The 21442-nt window shown below is 34.1% G+C and overlaps 1 protein-coding gene across 2 annotated transcripts in view; it reads left to right on the top strand.

Annotated features, from left to right (window-relative positions):
* Nucleotides 1-21442, top strand: part of SCN9A (sodium voltage-gated channel alpha subunit 9) — a 184549-nt gene that overhangs the window by 151299 nt on the left and 11808 nt on the right. For both annotated transcript variants that reach the window (XM_023188138.2, XM_023188137.2), the window contains exons 22-24: nt 776-1057; nt 2007-2060; nt 3022-3159. In XM_023188138.2, coding sequence (XP_023043906.1) covers nt 776-1057; nt 2007-2060; nt 3022-3159 — 474 coding nt within the window. The remainder of the gene's footprint in view (nt 1-775; nt 1058-2006; nt 2061-3021; nt 3160-21442) is intronic.

Here is a 21442-nt window from a genome sequence, read left to right as displayed (position 1 = left end):
GAAATAAAGAAAGGATTAAAGAAAAACTGTTCCTAATTTTTGCCTTAACTGAGGTCAGCACTATCTATATTTAGGCACAGGCTTACATATAAAGTATTTAGAGTAATAATAATAAATTTAAAAAGATTGCTCTTATTTTGTAGAACCAGCCAAATCTAAAGGATTCAAACCATTTAAAGACTCTCAATCCTTTTGTAGAGAAGAATGTCTCCAAAAAAGAGAATAAGAAAATAAAATAACAAAACTGAATTAAAATGATGTCCAGTCGTAATTCCACCTGATATACACCAATAGTTTCTCTATGGGGGAATCTTTAATGCTGGTAATAATAGGATCATGAACATTTAAATGTATATAAATATACATTTTTCATTTATGTTTATAAATTTCTTTTTTTCCAGAGTATACAGATTTTACAAGTTTACCTTATCAATAACAGGTTTTGGTTTATTATTTTTATTTATTTTATATTTATTTAAGCTATTACACTATTTTAGTTATTTTGTCTTATAGTTTGCTAATAATTTTATTGTGTGATAGTCATGTAATTTGTAAGCCTGGTGATCACAGAGTTCATGTCTCATTTTGTCTTGCTTGGCACACTGCTGAGTGTAGAGTAGGCATTTAATAAACATGTGTCGGTTGGTTGGTTTGGTGTCTTAGATATTTAAGGGTGGCTTTTCTAATATGTTTATGTCTTCATGGCATTTCTTTCATGTTGTGTATTTAACATCTTACTAATCCTAATCATTCTTTTCTTTCTTTTGAATACTAGGTGGTTGTGAATGCACTTATAGGAGCAATTCCTTCCATCATGAATGTGCTACTTGTGTGTCTTATATTCTGGCTGATATTCAGCATCATGGGAGTAAATTTGTTTGCTGGCAAGTTCTATGAGTGTATTAACACCACAGATGGGTCACGGTTTCCTGCAAGTCAAGTTCCAAATCGTTCTGAATGTTTTGCCCTTATGAATGTTAGTCAAAATGTGCGATGGAAAAACCTGAAAGTGAACTTTGATAATGTCGGACTTGGTTACCTATCTCTGCTTCAAGTTGTAAGTGTCCCCTTTCATGAATGCTTGGTATTTTAATAGATATTGGACAAAGGATATAAGTTATTCTTTAAATAGTCTGTTAATTATAAATTGAAGATAAAATACTGTATGGTTTTTAAAACAGTGCCAGTCTTGGTCAGGCTCAGTGGCTCATGCCTGTAATCTCTTCACTTTGGGAGGCCAAGGTGGGCAGATCACGAGGTCAGGAGTTCGAGACCAGTCTGGCCAACATAGTGAAACCCCATCTCTACGAAAAATACAAAAAATTAGCCGGATGTGGTGGTAGGCTCCTGTAATCCTAGCTACGTGGGAAGCTGAGGCAGGAGAATCGCATGAACCCAGGAGGTGGAGGTTGCAGCGGGCCAAGATCATGCCACTGCACTCCAGCCTGGGCTACAGAGCGAGATTCCGTCTCAAAAAAAAAAGTGCTGGTCTTTCCTAGAACATGTTCCTATATGAATAAGAAGCATGGGTTCTGTTGCATTTGAGTTATTAATTTATAATTGACTCTTTGGTGTCATGTGGACTCCCATCTTGCACCATTCAAATATTTCTTCAGAAATAAACATTTTTGGACTTCCTGCTTCACACTGTGAAGGGATGAGAGGAACTTCCCACAGGCGTGGAGAACCCTTAAAACAGTGGAGAAAAGATGTTTCCTGTCTTATTCATAAAATTTCCCTTCACCTTTAAAAAATAAAAGGTTACATGCAAAATTCACAGGCAAATGTAACAATTTGGAAATAATTAACTAGAACTAAAATTTAGCATGTTACTTGGGAATATGTCCTTTAAAAAAAAATCTTTATATTAAATGGACATGTTGAATACAGCAAAACTTACTAGTATTGCTTAATAATTGTGGTAACATTAAACAGACAAAACTATGTTTATGGCTATTTTAGAATATGAGTTTAACATTCAGATTCTATTAATATTATTCTTAAAGGCAACATTTAAGGGATGGACCATTATTATGTATGCAGCAGTGGATTCCGTTAATGTAAGTATTGATTATCTTAGCACTAAACTTTAGTTTTACAAGCTTCTGAGTTTATTTCAGTGATTTCCAAACTATAACTTCATGAAGCCCCTGGGACTCACACCGACAATGAAGAACATCCACCCGATAGTAGCCTAGTGGTTGTGAGTACAGTAGTTGGAGATAGAGCCCGATTCAAATTTTAGCTGTACCACATCATCCAAGCTCTAAAGCTGACTTTGGGCAAATTACCGTACCTTCTTGAGACTTAGTTTATTTGTCTAATCTATAATTTAATGAATCTATCCTTTGTCTAATAAATGTCTATAATCATCCAATGCCTACTCCATAGTATTGTGAGGACCCAGCAAGAAAATAGAAGCAGAGCACTTAGTGCAGGCTGGCATTACTAAATGCTCAGTAAAAATATTCGCTTATCAAATAAAAATAAAATAATTATAATGTATAACTTTTACTCTTTTTACATTTTAAAACACCTTGGATGAGTTTATGTGAAATAAGTTCCATGCTAAGAAACTTTAATGATTACTCCCTAGGTAACAGTTTTACAAAATCTAATAAAGACATATTTGGAATCAAATGAAAATACATGGCAAAATTTATATAAATATGATAATGTCTCATTTATAGTACTTTTAGAAATAACATATACACAGTATGTCACTTAGTTATTGAATTGTCCTACCAATATGAGCACAAGTATGCATATGATTAAGCCCTTTGTAGTTATTTGAAGATTATATTGTTTATTACATAAGTATGTAATAAGTTAAAGAAGTATGTAATGAATACACGTTGAATAAATTGTTAAGAGTGATTATGTTAAACCTCAACAATGCTATAGCTCCTTAAATCCTGTTTACCTAGGATAGCACTGTTTGAATTACCTTGTCAAACCATGTGAAAAAGAAAATGAGGTATGTTATTGTCCATATAATGCTAACTTTTGTAAATTTTATAGGTAGACAAGCAGCCCAAATATGAATATAACCTCTACATGTATATTTATTTTGTCATCTTTATCATCTTTGGGTCATTCTTCACTTTGAACTTGTTCATTGGTGTCATCATAGATAATTTCAACCAACAGAAAAAGAAGATAAGTATTTCAAATATATTTCATTGCAATGAAAGGGATGAACAATTATTTTCCAAAAAAGATAATGTAAAGTTTAATTTGATATCAATTCATGATTAGTTTTATTAGAACTTCATTTATTTTTCAAATAATTGACTAGTATACAATTACAAATATACTTAATCTCATTCATTCTTGCACAGAAAACAATTTTCTAAATAATAGGTTCTGGCTAACCTATGATTTAGGTTAAACCCATAGTTTTTGAGCAATACATCAACTATTCTGTTTTTTCCAATGTTTCCTATAGAGGACTGAATAATTTTAAAAAATCAATACACTATTTATTCAAAACACATTTTATAACTAGCTATTTATTTTATTCTGTGTGATACATATTGGGTTGGAGCTTGGGGGAGACCAACATAAGATATGGTTCCTGAGCTCAAGGAGTTTATATTGTAGCAGAATAAGTAATACAAGTACTGAAAATTAAGATTTGATGAATACTGTAATTTGGGCAATCTTCTGAAATTTTTAATTAATTAATCTTCACATCAACTGTATTAGTTTCTTTGACCTGTGAGAACAGGATAATACAAACCTGATGACTTAAAACAAGCGAAATGTATTCTCTCACACTTTCGGAGGTTAGAAGTCCAAATTCAAAGTGTCAGCAGGTCCATGTTCTCTTTAAAGCCTCTAAGGAAGTACATTTTATTGCATCTTCCAATTTCTGGTAGCCCAGGTGTTTCTTGGTTTATGGCAACAGAACTCCAATCTCTCCCTTTATAGTGACATGCCATTTTCCCTCTGTGTGTCTTCCTCCTCTACTAGTAACGCTGTCAGTCACACTGGATTAAGAGTCAACTCCACTCCAGTATGACTTCATCTTAATTACATCTTCAATGACATTATTTTCAAATAAGGTCACATTCTGAAGTGCTAAGGCTTAGGACTTATATGTACCTTCTTGGGGCACACAATTCAACCCATAACATAAATCACAAAAAGCATTATTACAGACTCTCTTTCATAAATGAGGAAAGGCACAGAGAGATTAAGTGACTTACCCAAGGTCATATATCGAGTATGTGATGAAGGTTAGATAGAGTCAGTAGTAAATTCGATGTATCTTGTACTCTATTACTTTAGACTCTCTACTATGCTCTATCCCCAAATACTATAATAATGATAAATACAATAAGAAAAATTAGCAAGAACAAAAAATGTACATGACAGTTGGAGTAAAAATAGATGCTGCTATAGAATGGTTTATGAAATATATGACAATTGAGAAGGCTTTGGAGGATGGGTAAGAAGATATGCAGCAACTGAGAGGCAAAAGAATGGCTAACCCACATGGAGGGAAACAGAAATGAGTGAGCAAATGAATTGTGTTGATAAAAGAGGCAGCAATTCAGGGGGGATAGCAATGCCTTCAGTTCTGAAGAAATTTAAGATTTGGAGAAATAGTAAAAGATGAGGTTTTTGACCTGCTTGAAAGTCGATATAAAAAGCCGTATTAGACCTTTTTTAGTAGCAGCTGGTGTTTCATTCATATATGTTGAGTAGGGAAGAACATGGAAGCAGGAGATTATGTTTATTAAGACTCAATGATATGTCAGATCCTGTGTAAAATACTTCTAATGTAATCATAGTCAAATTTTACAACAAATCCTAAAGACATAGTATCCTCATTTAACCTCTCAGAAAAATTTTCTTATTTGCACATGGCCTAACAGCTAAAAGTAGTTTCATTATGGATCTTTTACTAGAGTCTGAGACTGAACTTTAAAAAAAATTAATCTAGCAGCGATGCCCAAAATGACTAGGGAAAGTCCAAAGACTATTTCAGACCCTGCTTGACCTGCTACCTGGCCCATACTTACTCTCCAAATTAGTGGCAATGGAGAATAGGAAATATGTTCCATTAAAACATTTTAGAGGGTAGAATCTACAGTATTGCTTGTGATTTGCAAGAGATAAAGGAATCTAACTGTGGAGTTTCTTGTCAACTAACTGAGATATTCCGGTTGTAGTACCACCTATACAAAAAGAGACCTTTGGAGACTAAATGGTAGAATTATAAGAGAATAATCATTTCGGATACTGGCTTAGCATCTAAGAAGACAGATGTACATGTATCGAAATGTCATTAGTGTGTGTGATTGACTATTCACATGTAGACAAAAGTTTAGTAAATATTGCATTATTTAACCTGACATTTCCAAATACAGATGTTTATTTTTAAAAGTTTTAAATCTCATGTTCCATTTTACATTTTATAAAGTATACCCTGATTTTCAATTGATTTTTCTCAACTTAAGCATTATATATACATACATGTAATATATAAGCACACACAAGTAATTCCTCAGCCTTCCTTGCATAGGATAAATTAAATGCATCTAGAAAGAGCAGTATGAGTATGAATAAAACAGCCAGAGCCCAATTGACTTTAATCTTCCTGCTTGTTAATGTTATTCTTACAACAACATTTCTACTGCAGGAAGTAAAATAGAATGGGTTGATACTATCACCACTAAAGTCAGGAAAGAGTTACTGATTTAGAAGCATCGAAAACTCATATCCCCTATCATTCTTCCAGTGTTTCATCTTGAAATCTAAGTATAGCTTTTATTTTCTGACCTTTTCTGAATGATTTAGAATTTCTTTCCACTCTTCCCTGAAAAAACATGACCAACACTTCAATTAGTTAACACATGCTATTAGAAGTAGGTAACAAATGATGAACTCATTTATTCCATAGAAGAAAAAAAATGAAAGTGGTATCCTTTTCTTTGCCTTTCCTAATTTTAATTATTGTGGTAAGGACACTTAATATGAGATCTACCTGCTTAACACAATTTTTAAGTATACTTAAATTTTAAGTATATAGTTAACTATAGGCATGAAGTACTACAGCAAGTCCATAGAACTTATTCATTTTGCATAATTGAAACTTTATTCCTGTTGAATAGCAATTCTCCATTTCACCATCCTTTTATGCCCTGGCAATCACCATTCTTCTCTCTGTTTCCATGAGTTTGACTATTTTAGTTACTTCATAGAAGTGGAATTATGAAATATTTTTTCTGTGACTTCATTTAGCATAAATTTCTCCAGGTTCATTCAAGTTGTTGCATATGGCAGGATTTCCTTCTTTATAAGGCTGAATACTGTGTGTTTGCATGCACACACATGCAGGTATATAAATATCACATTTTCTATCCCATCATTCATCAATGGACATTTAGGTTGTTTTTGTATTTGGATATAATAAGTACTGCTGAAATGAACACAGAAGTGTGGACTCTGAGATCCTGAGTTCAAATTTTTAAAATTTGCTCAGATGTGGCATCGCTAGATCATATGGTAGTTATATTTTTAATTTTTTCAGGAAGTTTCATACTGTTTTCTATGGCAGCTACATCATTTTACATTCCAACAATATACAAGGGTTCTAATTTCTCCATATCCTTGCCAACACCTATTATCTTTTGATTTGGGTGGTTTTTGGTTTTGTTTTTGGTGATAGCCATCCTAGCAGGTGTGAGATGATGTCCCATTACTATTTCTGTTTGTTTGTTTGTTTATTTTTGAAGGAGTCTTACTCTGTCACAAGGCTGGAGTGGAGTGGTGTGATCTTGGCTCACTGCAACCTCCGACTCCTGCCTGAGCCTCCCAAGTAGCTGGGACTACAGACATGTGCCACCATGCCCAGCTGATTTTTGTATTTTTAGTAGAGATGGGGTTTTACCATGTTGGCCAGGATGGTCTTGATATCCTGACCTCATGATCCACCTGCCTTGGCCTCCCAAAGTGCTGGGATAACAGGCATGAGCCACCGCACCCAGTCCTCATTACAGTTGTTATTTGAATTTTCTGATGATTAGTGATATTGAGCATCTTTTCATATACCTGTTGGCCATTTGTATGCCTTCTTAAGTTGTAGGAGTTCCTTATATATTTTGGATATTAACCATTTATTAGATGTATAGTTTGGAAATATTTTCTCCCATTCTGTAGGTTGCTTTTTCACCCTCTTGATTGCTTCCTTTTCTTTTTTACCAAAGCTTTTTAGTTTGATATGGTCTCGCTTGTCTATTTTTGCTTTTGTTGGTTGAATTTTTGAGTCATTTCCAAGAAATCATTGTCAAGATCAGTATCATGAAGCTTTCCTGCTATGTTTTCTTCTAGGAGTTTTACAGTTTTCAGGTCTTAGGTTTAAATGTTTAATCTATTTTGAGTTGATTTTTGTGTATGGTATAAGAAAATAATTCAATTTTATTTTTTATATGTGAATATCCAGTTTTCCCAACATCATTTGTTGAGTGGCCTCTTTTCTATTGTGTATTCTTGGCACCCCTGTTGAATATGAGTTAACTATTTATGCATGGGTTTATTTCTGGGATCTCTATCCTGTTTCATTGGCCCATATATTTGTTTTATGCCAGGACCATGCTGTTTTAATTGTTGTAGCTTTGTTATATATTTTGAAATGAGGACCTGTGGGGACTGGGTGCAGTGGCTCATGCTTATAATTACAGCAACTGGGGAGGCTAAGACTGGAGGATCACTTGTGGCCGAGAGTTTGAGACCTGCCTTGGAAAGATAGAAAGACTCCTTCTCTACGAAGATATTTAAAAATTAGCCAGGCATGATGGCACACACTTATACTCCTAGCTGCTTAGGAGCCTAAGGTGGGAGGATCACTCAAGCCCAAGAATATGAGGCTGCAGTGAGCTATGATCATGCCACTGCACTCTGGCCTGGACAACAGGGTGAGATCTTGTGTCTCAGTAAATAAATAAATAAATAATAAATGAGAAAATGTGATTCATCCATTTTGTTCTTTTTTCTTAAGATTGCTTTGGCTATTCAGAGTCTTTTGTAGTTCCATGTGAATTTTAGGATTTTTTTTTAAATTTTAGTAAATAATGCTGTTGGGATTTTGATATGGACTGTATTGAATTCACAGATCACTTAGGGTAGTGTGGGCATTTTAACAATATTAAATCATTTAATTCACGAGTACCAGATCTTTCTATTTATTTGTGTCTTCTTTAATTTCTTTCATGAACATTTTATAGTTTTCAGTGCATACATTTTCAATGCCTTAGTTAAGCATATCCTAAGTATTTTATTTATTTTGACGCTATCATAAATGGGATTTCTTTCTTAATTTTCTTTTCAGATTATTGTTAGTGTATGGAAACACAGGTGATTTTTGTATGTTGATTTTATGTCCTTTAACATTTAGTAAATTTGTTTATTAGTTCTAACAGATTTTCCTGACGTGTGGAGTCTTTAGGGTATTCTCCATATAAGATAATGTCATCTGTAAGCACTTTTTTCTTTCAGGTTGGGATGTCTTTTACTTGTTTTTCTTGCCTAATTTCTCTGGCTAGGACTTTCAGTGCTGTATTAAATACAAGTGGCAAGAGTAGGCATATTTATCTTATTCCTGATCTTACAGGAAAGTTTTTTAGGTTTTCACCATTGAATATGATGTTAGCTGTGGGATTTTCATGTAGTCTTTGTTATCATGAGGTAAATTTTCTCTGTTCTCATCCATTTGTGCTAATATAACAGAATATCACAGACTGTGTAATTTATTATGATCACAAACCTTATGGGATCACAGTACTGGAGGATGGAAAATTCATGATTGCGGAGCTGGTGAGGTCTTATTTGTTGTGTCATAACTTGCCGTAAGGTATCACATGGCACAAAGAGAGAATAAGTGAGAAAAGGCGGCAGTACCTGCCTGTTTATAATGAACCCAATCCTGAGATAACAGCATTAATGCATTTAAAAGGGTAAAATTCTCATAACTTAAACACCTCTTAAAGGTCCCACTTCCCGATTCTGTCACAACGTCAATTAAATTGCAACATGAGTTTTGGAGGGGACAAACGTTCAAGTTATAGCAACTTCTATACCTAGCTTTTGTTTTCTTTTTTAGCTTTTACCATGAAAGGGTGTTGAAATTTGTCAAATGCTTCTTCTGAATCTCTTTTGATGATCATGTGATTTTTATCCTTCTCAGATCATGTGGTGTATCACATTATTTGATCTGCATATGTTGAATCATGCTTGCTTGCTATCGTAAATGGGATTTCTTTCTTAATTTTCTTTTCAGATTATTGTTAGTGTATAGAAACACAGGTGATTTTTGTATGTTGATTTTATATCCTTCAACATTTAGTAAATTTGTTGATTGGGAATAACTCCCACTTGGTCATAGTACATGATCATTTAATGAGCTGTTGCATTCAGTTTGCTAATATTTTGATGAAGTTATTTGCATCTATATTCATCAGGGATCTTGCCCTGTAGTATTCTTTTTTCTTTCTAAAAATTTATTCATTTGTAATTGACAAAAATTGTGTTTATGGTGTACAAAACAATGTTTTGTTCTATATAAACATTGTAGAAAGATTCAATCATGCTAATTAACATAACCATCCTGTCACCCAGTTATCATTTTTTTGTGGTAAGAAAGTTAAAAAGCTATTCTTTTAGCAATTTTGAAATATACAATACATTTATTTTTTCATTTCCTAATGTGTGACTTTTTTGACTTTTATTTTAAGTTCAGGGGTACCTGTACAGGATGTGCAGGTTTATTACATAGGTAAACGTGTCATGAGGGTTTGTTGTACAGGTTATTTCATCACTGAGGTATTAATCCCAGTATGCATTGGTTATTTTTCCTGATCCTCTCCCTCCTCCCACCCTTCACCCTCCAATAGGCCCCAGTGTGTGTTGTTCCTTTTATGTGTCCATGTGTTCTCATCATTTAGCTCCCACTTGTAAGTGAGAACATGTGGTATTTGGTTTTCTGTTGCTACCTTAGTTTGCTAATGAAAATGGCCTCCAGCTCCATTCATGTCCCTGCAAAGGATATGATCTCTTTCTTTTTAATGGCTGCATAGTATTACATGGTATATATTTACTACATTGTCTTTATCCAGTCTATCATTGATGGTCATTTGAGTTGATTCCATGTCTTTGCCATTGTGAATAGTGCTCCAATAAACATATGTGTGCATGTGTCTTTATAATAGAGCAATGTATTTCCTTTTAAGTATATACCCAGTAATGGGATTGCTGGGTTGAATGGTATTTCCGTCTTTAGGTTTTGAGGAATTGCCACAGAGTCTTCAATTAATTTACACCCCCATCAACAGTGTGTAAGCATTCTTTTTTTCTCCACACCCTCGCCAGCATCTGTGATTTTTGGTCTTCTTAGTAATAGCCATTCTGACTGGTGTAAGATGGTATCTCATTGTGGTTTTGATTTGCATTTCTCTAATGATCAGTGATGTTGAGCTTTTTTTCATATGCTTGTTGGTTGCATGTGTGTCTTCTTTTCAGAAGTGTCTGTTCATGTCCGTTGCCCACTTTTTAACAACCATGGGGTTGTTTATTTCTTGTAAACTTGTTTAAGTTCCTTATAGATTCTGGATATTAGACCTTTGTCAGATGCATAGTCTGCAAAAATTTTCTCCCATTCTGTAGAGCGTCTGCTTACTCTGTTGATAGTTTCTTTTGCTGTGCAGAAGCTCTTTAGTTTAATTAGATCCCATTTGTTAATTTTTGTTTTTGTTGCAGTTGCTTTTGGTGTCTTCATCATGAAATCTTTGCCCATGCCTATGTACTGAATGGTATTGCCTAGGTTGTCTTCCAGGGTTTTTACAGTTTTAGATTTTACATTTAAGTCTTTAATCCATCTTGAGATTTATTCCTCTACTCTAAATGGAAACTATACATCCTTTGATCAACATTTCTCCTTTCTCCACATCTTCTTCCTCCAGTCCTGTGATAACCACCTTTATACCCTGTTTCTGTGATGTTGACTTTTTAAAATTTTACATGTAAGTGAGATCATATGATATTTATCTTTCTGTACCTGGCTAATTTTGCTTAGCATAACATCCTTTAGTTGCATTCATGTTGGGATGAATGACAAAATTTGTTCTTTTGAAGTTTTGTATAGCAGTCCACTGTGTATACCTATCACATTTTCTTTATTCATTCACCTGTTGATGGGTACAGGTTGTGTCTGTGGGTTAGTGCAAAAGTAATTGCGGTTTTTGCCATTATTTTAATTGCAGCAAAAGTAACGGTAAAAACTGCAATTACATTTGCAGCAACCTAATATGTCTTGGTTCTCGTAAATAATGCTGAAATGAACACGGGAGTGCAGGTATACCTTTGACATAATGATTTTAATTCCTCTAAAGAAATTAAATATATACCACTATGTACCTAGAAGTGGAATTGCTGAATTATATGGTAATTGTATTTGTTTTTGGAACTTCCATGCTATTTTTCTCAAACAGCTGTAGTAATTTACATTTTCACTAATAATGTATAAGGGTTCCTTTTTCTCCACATCATCATCAACATTTGTCATCATTTGTCTTTTTGATAAAAGCCATTCTAAGAGGTGTGAGGTAATATTTCATTGGGATTTTAATTTGCATTTTCCTGATGATCAGAGATGTTGAGTATTTTTTAATGTATCTATTGGCCATTTATATATCTTCTTTTAAGAAAACTGTCTGTTCAGATTATTTGCCCATTCTTCAATTGGTTTATTGATTTTCTAGGTGTTGAGTTGTTTGATTTTCTTGCATATGTTAGATATTAGCCCTTTATCAGATGTATGGTTTGCAGATATTTTATTTCAATCCATGAGCTCTCTCTCTCCACTCTGTTAATTGTTTTGTTTGCTGTAAAGAACATTTTTAGTTTGATCTAATCCAACTTGTCTCTCGTTATCTTTTGTTACCTGTGCTTTGAGAGTCCTAGCCAAGAAATCCTTGCCCAGACAAAAATCATAGAGCTTTTCTTTTATGTTTTCTTCTAGTAGCATTATAGTTTCATTTCTTATATTTAATACTTTTACTTGTTTGGATTTTTTAAAAATGTGGTATGATAAAAGGGTCCAACTTCATTCTTTCGCATAAGGAATATTCAGTTTTCCCAACACCATTTATTGAAGAGATCGCCCTTTCCCTCATTGTTTATTCTTTGCACCTTTGTTGAAAATCAATTGACTATAAATAATTGGGTTTATTTCTGGGCTTTTTCTCCTGTTCCATTAGCCAATATATCTGTGTGTATGCCAATACCATAGCTTTATATTTTGAAATGAGAGAGTATTGTACCTCCAGCTTTGTTCTTTTTGCTCAGATTGCTTTGGCCATTTGGCATCTTTTTTATTTTATTCAAATTTTAGCATTTTTGACTATTTCTGTGAAAACTGACATTAGAATTTTGATAGAGATTACATTCATTTTAACAATATTAGTTCTTCCAACACATGAACATGAAATATATTACAATTGATATGTGTCTTCCTCAGTTTTTTTTTTTTTTTTTCAAATCAAGGTATAGTTTTCAGTGTATAGATCTTTGACCTTCCTGGTTAAATTTACTTCAAAGTATTTTATTTATTTATTTTGGTGCTGTTTTAAATAGGATTAATTTCTTAATTTCTTTGTTGGATAACTCATTGTTAATGTATAGAAATGTTACTGATTTTTCTATGTTGATTTTGCAAACTGCACATTACTGAATTTATGTATCAGTTTTAACAGTTCTCTGTAGAGTGTTCAGGGTTTTCTACATATAAGATCATGTCATTAGCAAACAGAGATAATTTTATTTCTTGTTTTCTTACATGGATGTCTTTTATTTCTTTTTCTTGCCTAATTGCTAAGGATGGGACTTCTAGTACTATGTCAAAAAGAAGTAGTAACAGTCGATATCCTTGTCTTGTTCCTGATCTTAGAAGAAAAGCTCCCAACTTTTCACAGTTTTTGTATAATGTTAGCTGTGGGCTTGTCATATATGGCTTTATGTTGTTAAGGTACATTCCTAACATATCTATTTTTTGAGATTTTCTTATGAACATATGCTAGATTTTATCAAATGCTTTGTCTACATCTAATAAGATGATCATATGATGTTTGTTCTTATTTTGTTAATGTAGCATATCACATTTATTGATTTATGCATGTTTAACCATTTTTGCATCTCTCAGATAAATCTCAAATAATCATGGTGAATGATTTTTTAAGTGTGCTAGGGAATTCAGTTTTCTAATATTTTATTGAGGATTTTTGGATCTATGTTCATCAAGAATATTGGCCTACAGTTTTCTTTTCTGGTAGCATACTCTTATGGTTTTCATATCAGTGTAATGCTGTCCTCATAAAATGAGTTTGATCTCCTCTTCAATTTTTGGAAGAATTTGAGAAGAATTCATATTACTTCTTTAAATAGAATTCACCAATGACCTTTTCCTTTTTCTTTTTTTTCTTTTTTTTGATTGGAGACTTAATTTGTTACTGATCTATTTTCTTTATCCAGTATTGGCTTGTTCAGATGTAATATTTCTTGCTGATTTAGTCTTGGTAGGTTGCATGTTTCTAAAGATTAGTTCATTTCTTCTAGGTTATTCAGTTTGATGGTGTATGGTTATTCACAGTAATAGTTTATGATTCCTTGTATGTATGTGTTATCAGTGTTAGTCTCCCTTCTTTCATTTCAGATATTGTTTGAGTTGTCTTTTTTCCCTTTGTTAGTCTAGTTAAAGGTTTTTCAATTTTCTTTTTTCAAAAAAACAACTTTTTAGTATTTGCTTTGTTTATTTCTATCCTTATCTTTGTTATTTTCTTCCTTCTGCAAAGTTTGGGGATATTTTGTTCTTCTTTTTCTAATCTCTAAGATGTAATATTAGGTTGTTTATTTGAGATTGTCCTTCTTTCTTTAATGTAGGCAATTATTACTATAAATTTTTCTCTCAGTACTTCTTTTTCTACATTCCATACTATTTGTTATCTTGTGTTTTCATTGTCATTGATCTTAAAATATTTTCTGCCTTTGCATATAATTTCCTCTTTGACCCACTGACTGTTCAGGAGCATGTTGTTTAATTTCCACATAATTATGAGTTGTTCAAGGTTATTCCTCTTATTGACTTCTAGTTTCATGCCATCATGAACAGTAAAGGTACTCGATATGATTTTAATCTTCTTAAATTTGTTAAAGCTTGTTGTATGGCCTAACATGTGATCTATCCTGGAGAGTGTTTCATGTGATTTGAGAAGAATATGTATTTTGTTGCTGTTGGATGAACTCTGCTATAAATATCTGTTAGGTCCATTGGATTAAAGTGTAGTTCATGCCTTCCTCTAACGAGAGACTGCAGAAATTATGTCAGGAGCAAGCCAGTAAAGAAGTCACTCTCCTGTTCTTGGTGGTAGAGACCTTCCACCTTTTTTAAAAGAAAGATTATAGAATTGGGATTGTCTCTGTAGGAAGCCAGGGAAGAAGGCATAGGGAATGCTATTCCTCTTGTTTAGGCTGAAGAAGGTTTATTCTTCATTTGCTATGTAGATTTCCAAGTACTGGAAGAGGCCAGAACCACAGGGAGCAGCTGGAAAATGTGCAGCCTAATGGTTTCTATGGGGAAGTTGGAAAATGGTCTGATCCCAGGAATTAAAGCTTCTGAGAGGGCTCAGTCAGTTCAATACCCCCCATTGTTCTTTGTACTTCAGAGAAAACTCCAATAGCTTATCTCTGCCATTCCACAAGCATGGTGATATAAAAGCCAAACTCTGTTGCAGGGACTATAAAAGTTGGGTTCTACAAAATGGAAAACTAAGGCACTTATGAAGATGATTTTATAATATAGTTCACATCTTCTCTCTTTCCACTCCAGAAAAATCATTCCCTAGAAATAAATACGTTTCCTCAAATTAAAAAAAAAAAAAAAAAAAAAAAAAAGCTTGGGTTCTATATGTGTGCTATAGCTTCTCATCCCTTGGGAATTAGCTGCAAATTCAGGTTTCTTCCTAAATGTAAGGCACTGTGCTCAGGGTGGGGTTAGTGCATGAGTGTCTTTCCACTTTTTCTACCCATTTTGATATGGATATTTTCTGTCCTCTGGTGTGTATTAGTTTTTCTACTGGATTATGGGTTTCTCTGCAGAGACCTGATCCATATGTATATAGATGTTTACTTGGTATGTCCATGAGATAAAAAATAGTCATAAGCCTCCTATTCCACAATGTTGTTAAGTCACTTCCTTCAAAAGTTGTAATTTTCTTTTCTTATGGTGTCTTTGTCTGGCTTTGGTATGAGAGTAATTCTGGCCCCATAAAATGACTTTCGAAGTGTTCTCTCCTCTTCAAATTTTTAAGAGTTTGAGAAGAATTAATGTTGATTCTTCTTTAAATGTTTGGTTAGACTTCTCCTGTGAAGCCATCTGGTCCTGTATATTTCTTTTTTGGGAGTTACTATTATTATTATTATTGGTTCAATTTGTCTATTCAGTTATTCTATTTCACATGATTCAGTACTGGTAGTTTGTACGTTTCTGGAATTTACATATTTCTTCTAAGTTATCCAATTTGTTGGTGTATAATTGTTCATGGTAGTCTCTTTGATCCTTCTTATTCCCATAAAATCAGTTGTAATTTTTCCTCTTTCATCTCTGGTTTTACATATTTGAGTCTTCTATCTTTTTTCTTAGTTATCCTGGCTACAGATTCATCTATTTTATCTTTCAAAAAAACCAACTCTTAGTTTTGTTGACTTTTTCTATTACTTTTCTATTCTCTAGTTCACTTACTTAGCTCTAATGTTTATTATTTCCTTCCTTTTGCTAATGTTGGGCTTAGTTTTTTCTTTTTCTAGTTTCTAGACATGTGAATCTATATTGTTTATATGAGATCTTTCTTTTTATAATGTAGACATGTATCACTATAAGATTTGCTCTTATTACTGCTTTTGCTGCTTCTCATAAATTTTAGAAATTGTGCTTTCGTTTTTGTTTGTTTCAAGATACTTTTAAATTTTTCTATTGTTTTTTTTTCTTTGACCCATTGCTTTTTCAAGAGAGTGTTGTTTAATTTCCACATATTTGTGAATTTTTTGGTTTTCCTTCTATTACTGTCTTCTAGTTTCATTCCATTGTGGTCATAAAAGATATCTGGTATGATTTCAAACTTCTTACAGTTGTCAAAACTAACTTCATGACCTGATATGTGATCTATCCTGAGAATATTCTGTGTGCACTTGAAAAGATGGTGTATTAAGATGCTGCTGGGTAGCATATCCTGTGTGTTTGTTATCCATTTGGTCTATAGCATTGTTCAAATCAACAGTTTGTTTATAGATTCTATGTCTGGCTGTTCTGTTCATTATTGCAAGTCAAGTATTGATGTATCCTACTGTTATGGTATTGCTGTATGTTTATCCCTTCAAATCTGTCAATGATTGCTTTATGTATTTACATGCTTTGATGATGGATTCACATATATTTATAATTGTTATATCTTCTTGATGAATTAACTCTTTTATCTTATTTAATGACCTACTTTGTCTCTTATGACAGTTTTTTTTTTTTTTTTTTTTTTTTTTTTTACCTAAAGTCTATTTTGGCTGATATAATTATAGTCAGTCCTCTGTGTCTATGGGTTTTACATCGTAGATTCAGTCAATGCTGATTGAAAACACTGTATTCATGGAATGTGAAATCCAGATACAGAGGGTCAAAATTTTTTTTCCACAGGTCCTGCAAGGCTAACTGTGGGACTTAAGCATCCTCAATTTTGGTATCCCTTGGGGTTCTGGAACCATGACCCTGTAGATACTAAAGGACAACTGTATAGCCCCATTATTCTCTTTTGGTTACCGTTTGTACAGAATGTATCCTTTTTGACTAGGCACGGTGGCTCATACCTGTAATCCCAGCACTTTGGGAGGCCAAAGCAGGTGGATCACAATGTCAGGAGATCGAGACCATCCTGGCTAACATGGTGAAACCCCGTCTCTACTAAAACTACAAAAAAAAAAAAAAAAAAATTAGCCAGGCGTGGTGGTGGGTGCCTGTAGTCCCAGCTACTCGGGAGGCTGAGGCAGGAGAATAGTGTGAACCTGGGAGGCAGAGCTTGCAGTGAGCTGAGATCGCACCACTGCACTCCAGCCTGGGTGACATAGCGAGACTCTGTCTCAAAAGAAAAAAAAAAAAGAAAGAAAGAAAAGAAAAAGTAAAACAGAATGTATCTTTTTTATCAATTAACTTTCAAACTATGTTTTCTTAAATTTGAAATGAGTATCTGGAAACAGCATATAACAGGATCTTGTTTTCATAAATCTATGCAGGCATTGTAGGTCTTTTCATTGGGAAGTTTAATCCATTTGTTTGAAATAATCATAGGTAGATAAGGACTTACTATTGCCTTTTTGTTGAATTTTTCTGTTTTGTAGTTCTTTTTTCTATCTTTTTCTCTCTCGACTGTCTTCTTTTGTGATTGGTTGATATTTTACTGTGATATGCTATGATTTCTGATTTCTCTTTTCTATTTCTGTATTTTTATATGGATTTTCCTTGTGGTTATCATGAGGCAATCACAAATATCTTATAATAGTCTACTTTAAGCTGATAACTTAACTTAAATCATATACCAAAAATCTTTACTTTTAATACCTCCCTCACACTTTTTGTTATAAATGTCACAATTTACATCTTTTTGTAATGTGTTTCTACAAACATATTTTTATAATTTTAATTATTCTTTATTTTGACATTTAACTTTTATATTAGAATTATAAATGATTTACATAATACTATTAGAGTATTACAGTATTCTCTATGTATTTACCTTTACTAGTGAGATTTGTACTTTCATATGCTCTTGTGTTGCTCCTTACCATGCTTTCGTTTCAACTTGAAGAACTCACTTTCGCATTTCCTATAAGATAAGTCTATTGGTGATGAACTCCCTCAGCATTTGTTTGTATGGGAAAGTCTTTATCCTTCCTTAATTTTAAAGGACAGTTTTTGCAGGTATACTACTCTCAGTCAGCAGTTTTTTTCTTTCAGTATTTTGAATATATCATTTCACTTTATTTGTTCTTTTAAAGTTTCTGCTAAGAAATCTGCTGTTCATCTTATGAGAGATCTTTTGTACGTGACAATTCACTTTTTTTCTTGCTGCTTTCAAACTTCCCTTTCACTTTTGGCAATTTGATGATATTATGTCTCCAGTGGACACTTTTTTTTTTCTTTTTTTCTGAGATACAGTTTTGCTCTGTCACCCAGGCTGTAGTGCAGTGGCATGATCTTGGCTCACTGCAACTTCTGCCTCCTGGGTTCAAGCAATTCTCCCTACCTCAGCCTCCTGAGTAGCTGGGATTATAGATGTCCGCCACCACACCCAGCTAATTTTTGTAATTTTTAGTAGAGGTGTGGTTTTTGCCATGTTGGCCAGGCTGGTGTTGAACTTCTGACCTTAGGTGATCCGCCTGCCTCAGCCCCTCAAAGTGTGGGAATTACAGGAGTGAGCCACCACGCCCAGCTGAGACTTCTTTAGATTTGTCCTATTTGGTATTCTTTGAGTTTCCTGAATTTAGATGTTCATATCTCTCCCCAAATTTGAACATTTTTTAGCCATTTAAAAATATTTTTACACCCCTTTCTGTCTTCTCTTTCTGTGATTTCATAATATATATATTGTTTCACTTAATGATGTCCCATAAGTCTTCACTCATTTTTCTTTTTTATTTCTTCTTGCTCCACTGACTGGATACTTTTAAATGATCTATCTTTAAGTTTGTTGATTCTTTCTCCAGTTTGATCAAGTCTGCTATTGGACCCTCTAGGGAATTTTTTAGTTCAGTTATTGTATTCTTAAATTCCAGAGTTTCTACTGATATTTGACTTTGTGTGTGTGTGTGTGTAGTTTCTGTCCCTTCATTGATATCCTCATTGTGTTCGTGTATCATTTTCCTGATTTTGTTTAGTTGTCTGTCTCTGTTCTCTGGTACTTTGCTAAACTTCATTAGGATAATTTTTTTTTTTTTTTTTTTTTTTTTTTTTTTTTGAGACAGAGTCTGGCTCTCTCGCCCCAGGCTGGAGTGCGGTGGCCGGATCTCAGCTCACTGCAAGCTCCGCCTCCCGGGTTCACGCCATTCTCCTGCCTCCGCCTCCCAAGTAGCTGGGACTACAGGCGCCCGCCTCGTCGCCCGGCTAGTTTTTGTATTCTTTAGTAGAGACGGGGTTTCACCGTATTAGCCAGGGTGGTCTCGATCTCCTGACCTTGTGATCCGCCCGTCTCGGCCTCCCAAAGTGCTAGGATTACAGGCTTGAGCCACCGTGCCCGGCTATTTTGTATTCTTTTTAGGCAATTTATAAATCTCTTTTTCTTCAGGGTCAGTAACAGTGGATTTCTTGTTTAGGCAATTTATAAATCTCTTTTTCTTCAGGGTCAGTAACAGTGGATTTCTTGTTTCTCTAATTCTTTGTGTTCCTTGTGTTTTGCATTGGTGTCTATGCAATGGAAGAATAGCCACCTGTCAGCCATCTGACACAATGTCACAAATGCCACCAGGACCTATGAACTGACTTTGACAGGGAAAGACCTTTGCCAATCAGCCTGACTAGAGATACTGGGAGCCTCTCAAACAGCTAATCTACCTTCCTCTTTGCCTATGTTTGTAGCTGTAGCAATTGTTCTAATCATACTGATTCTTTCAGTGCTCTATATGAGGCAAGAGTGAACTGGACCCTAGTTCAGCACACTGAAAGGCAAGGACATTTGATATGCTCCACTCCTCTCCCTCTCTTGAAAGTAGTATCTTGATGCAAATGAATAAATTAGCCCCTAGAAAGGATGGATAAATTGTTTCAAACCAAGTAACAGGATACTGGCACAGTTAGATTGAAATGCCTGTTTGATTTGAAAGCCCATATGTTTTCCACAATGCAAAGTTGGTACTTACTGCTTTTTAACTTCAATAATTTGATCAAAACTTATGGTTCTATCAACTACCCATGCCTCTTTCTAATAACCAACCCTATTTGACTAGTTTTTCCAACTATTCATCATCCTCATAAGTACTTTTTTCACCTCTAATGATTTCATGTGAAATTAGTTTTTAATAATCATAAAATCTACTACTGACAATTAGAACAAAAGTCATTAATGAGATCAAGTTATAAAAAGAAAGATTACATGATATAGTTATACAAATATCTATTACATATTTGAGCAACTATGGGGTAAATTTTAACAATAACCCCTTTCATTAACTCTAATCTTATCAGGAAGGTGAATAACAACAGTAATAGTAACTAAAATTTAATTAAGACTTACCATGTGCCAGACATTATGCTAAATGTTCTTCATGCATTACCTCAATTTATCTTCTCAGTAAACACAAATGCAGTGACTACTCTTATAATGATGAGGTGGTTTTACTTAAGGAATTTAGAAACTTACCCAAGGACAAAAGAAAGGATTTGAACAAAGATGATCTGACACCAGAAGTGAAGTCTTTACTACTGTGTAATACAGCCTTGATGTAGATTGTAACATAGAAAAAAATAATAGCCTGACTTACAGAATACCTTCCACCTACATTTTAAAGGAGTGCATTTTGCACAAGGCCTATATAAGCTATAGGAAAACAAAACACCCACACAAGTTTCTCTATTGAGGTAATTCATAATCTCCTATTAGTTTTATCCCACTCTTCATCATATTGACAACTAGGGTATCATTAGGGGAAAACAAAATCTATTACTTTGATTTTCTCCTCTAAGTTAGAGTTTTCTCCTCAGTTTTTCTGCAGCTTCTTCTCTTAAGTTCTTGGCAAGCTGTAATATTCAGTCCCCATTAATGAACAATAAAGGATCTGGGCTTCTCTTGACATTGACATGAAGTCTCTCTCTCTCATGCCTTTCCAGTAGGTGAGATGAATATGAAAATCACATAAAGACTGCATATTAAATAAAGGAAAGCTGAATTAAAACAGTCTAAGGTGGCTGAATATGGTGGCTTATGCCTGTAATCTCAGCACTTTGGGAGGCAAAGGCAGGCAGATCACTTGAGGCCAGAAGTTGGAAACCAGACCAGCCAACATGGCGAAACTCTATCTCTACTAAAAATACAAAAATTAGCCTGGTGTGGTGGCATGCACCTATAATCCCAGCTACTTGGGAGGCTGAGACATGAGAATCACTTGAACCCAGGAGGTGGAGGTTGCAGTGAGCCAAGATGGTGGCACTGCACTCCAGCCTGTGCCTCAGAGCAAGACTCCGTCAAAAACAGCAGCAACAACAAAAACACTCTAAGGCAGAAAGGGAAGTCTGGTTAACATTAGGTATTTGATGAATAAGAAAATTCAGTATAATAGGAAGCTTCCCATTCAACAGCAAACTGAAATAAATAAATAAATAAATAAATAAATAAATAAATAAATAAATAAATAA

The sequence above is a fragment of the Piliocolobus tephrosceles genome, chromosome 11 (assembly GCF_002776525.5).
Source record: "Piliocolobus tephrosceles isolate RC106 chromosome 11, ASM277652v3, whole genome shotgun sequence".
NCBI lineage: Eukaryota > Metazoa > Chordata > Mammalia > Primates > Cercopithecidae > Piliocolobus > Piliocolobus tephrosceles.
The sequence above is the reverse complement of the archived record's forward strand: the minus strand, read 5'-3'. Positions and strand labels throughout refer to the sequence as shown.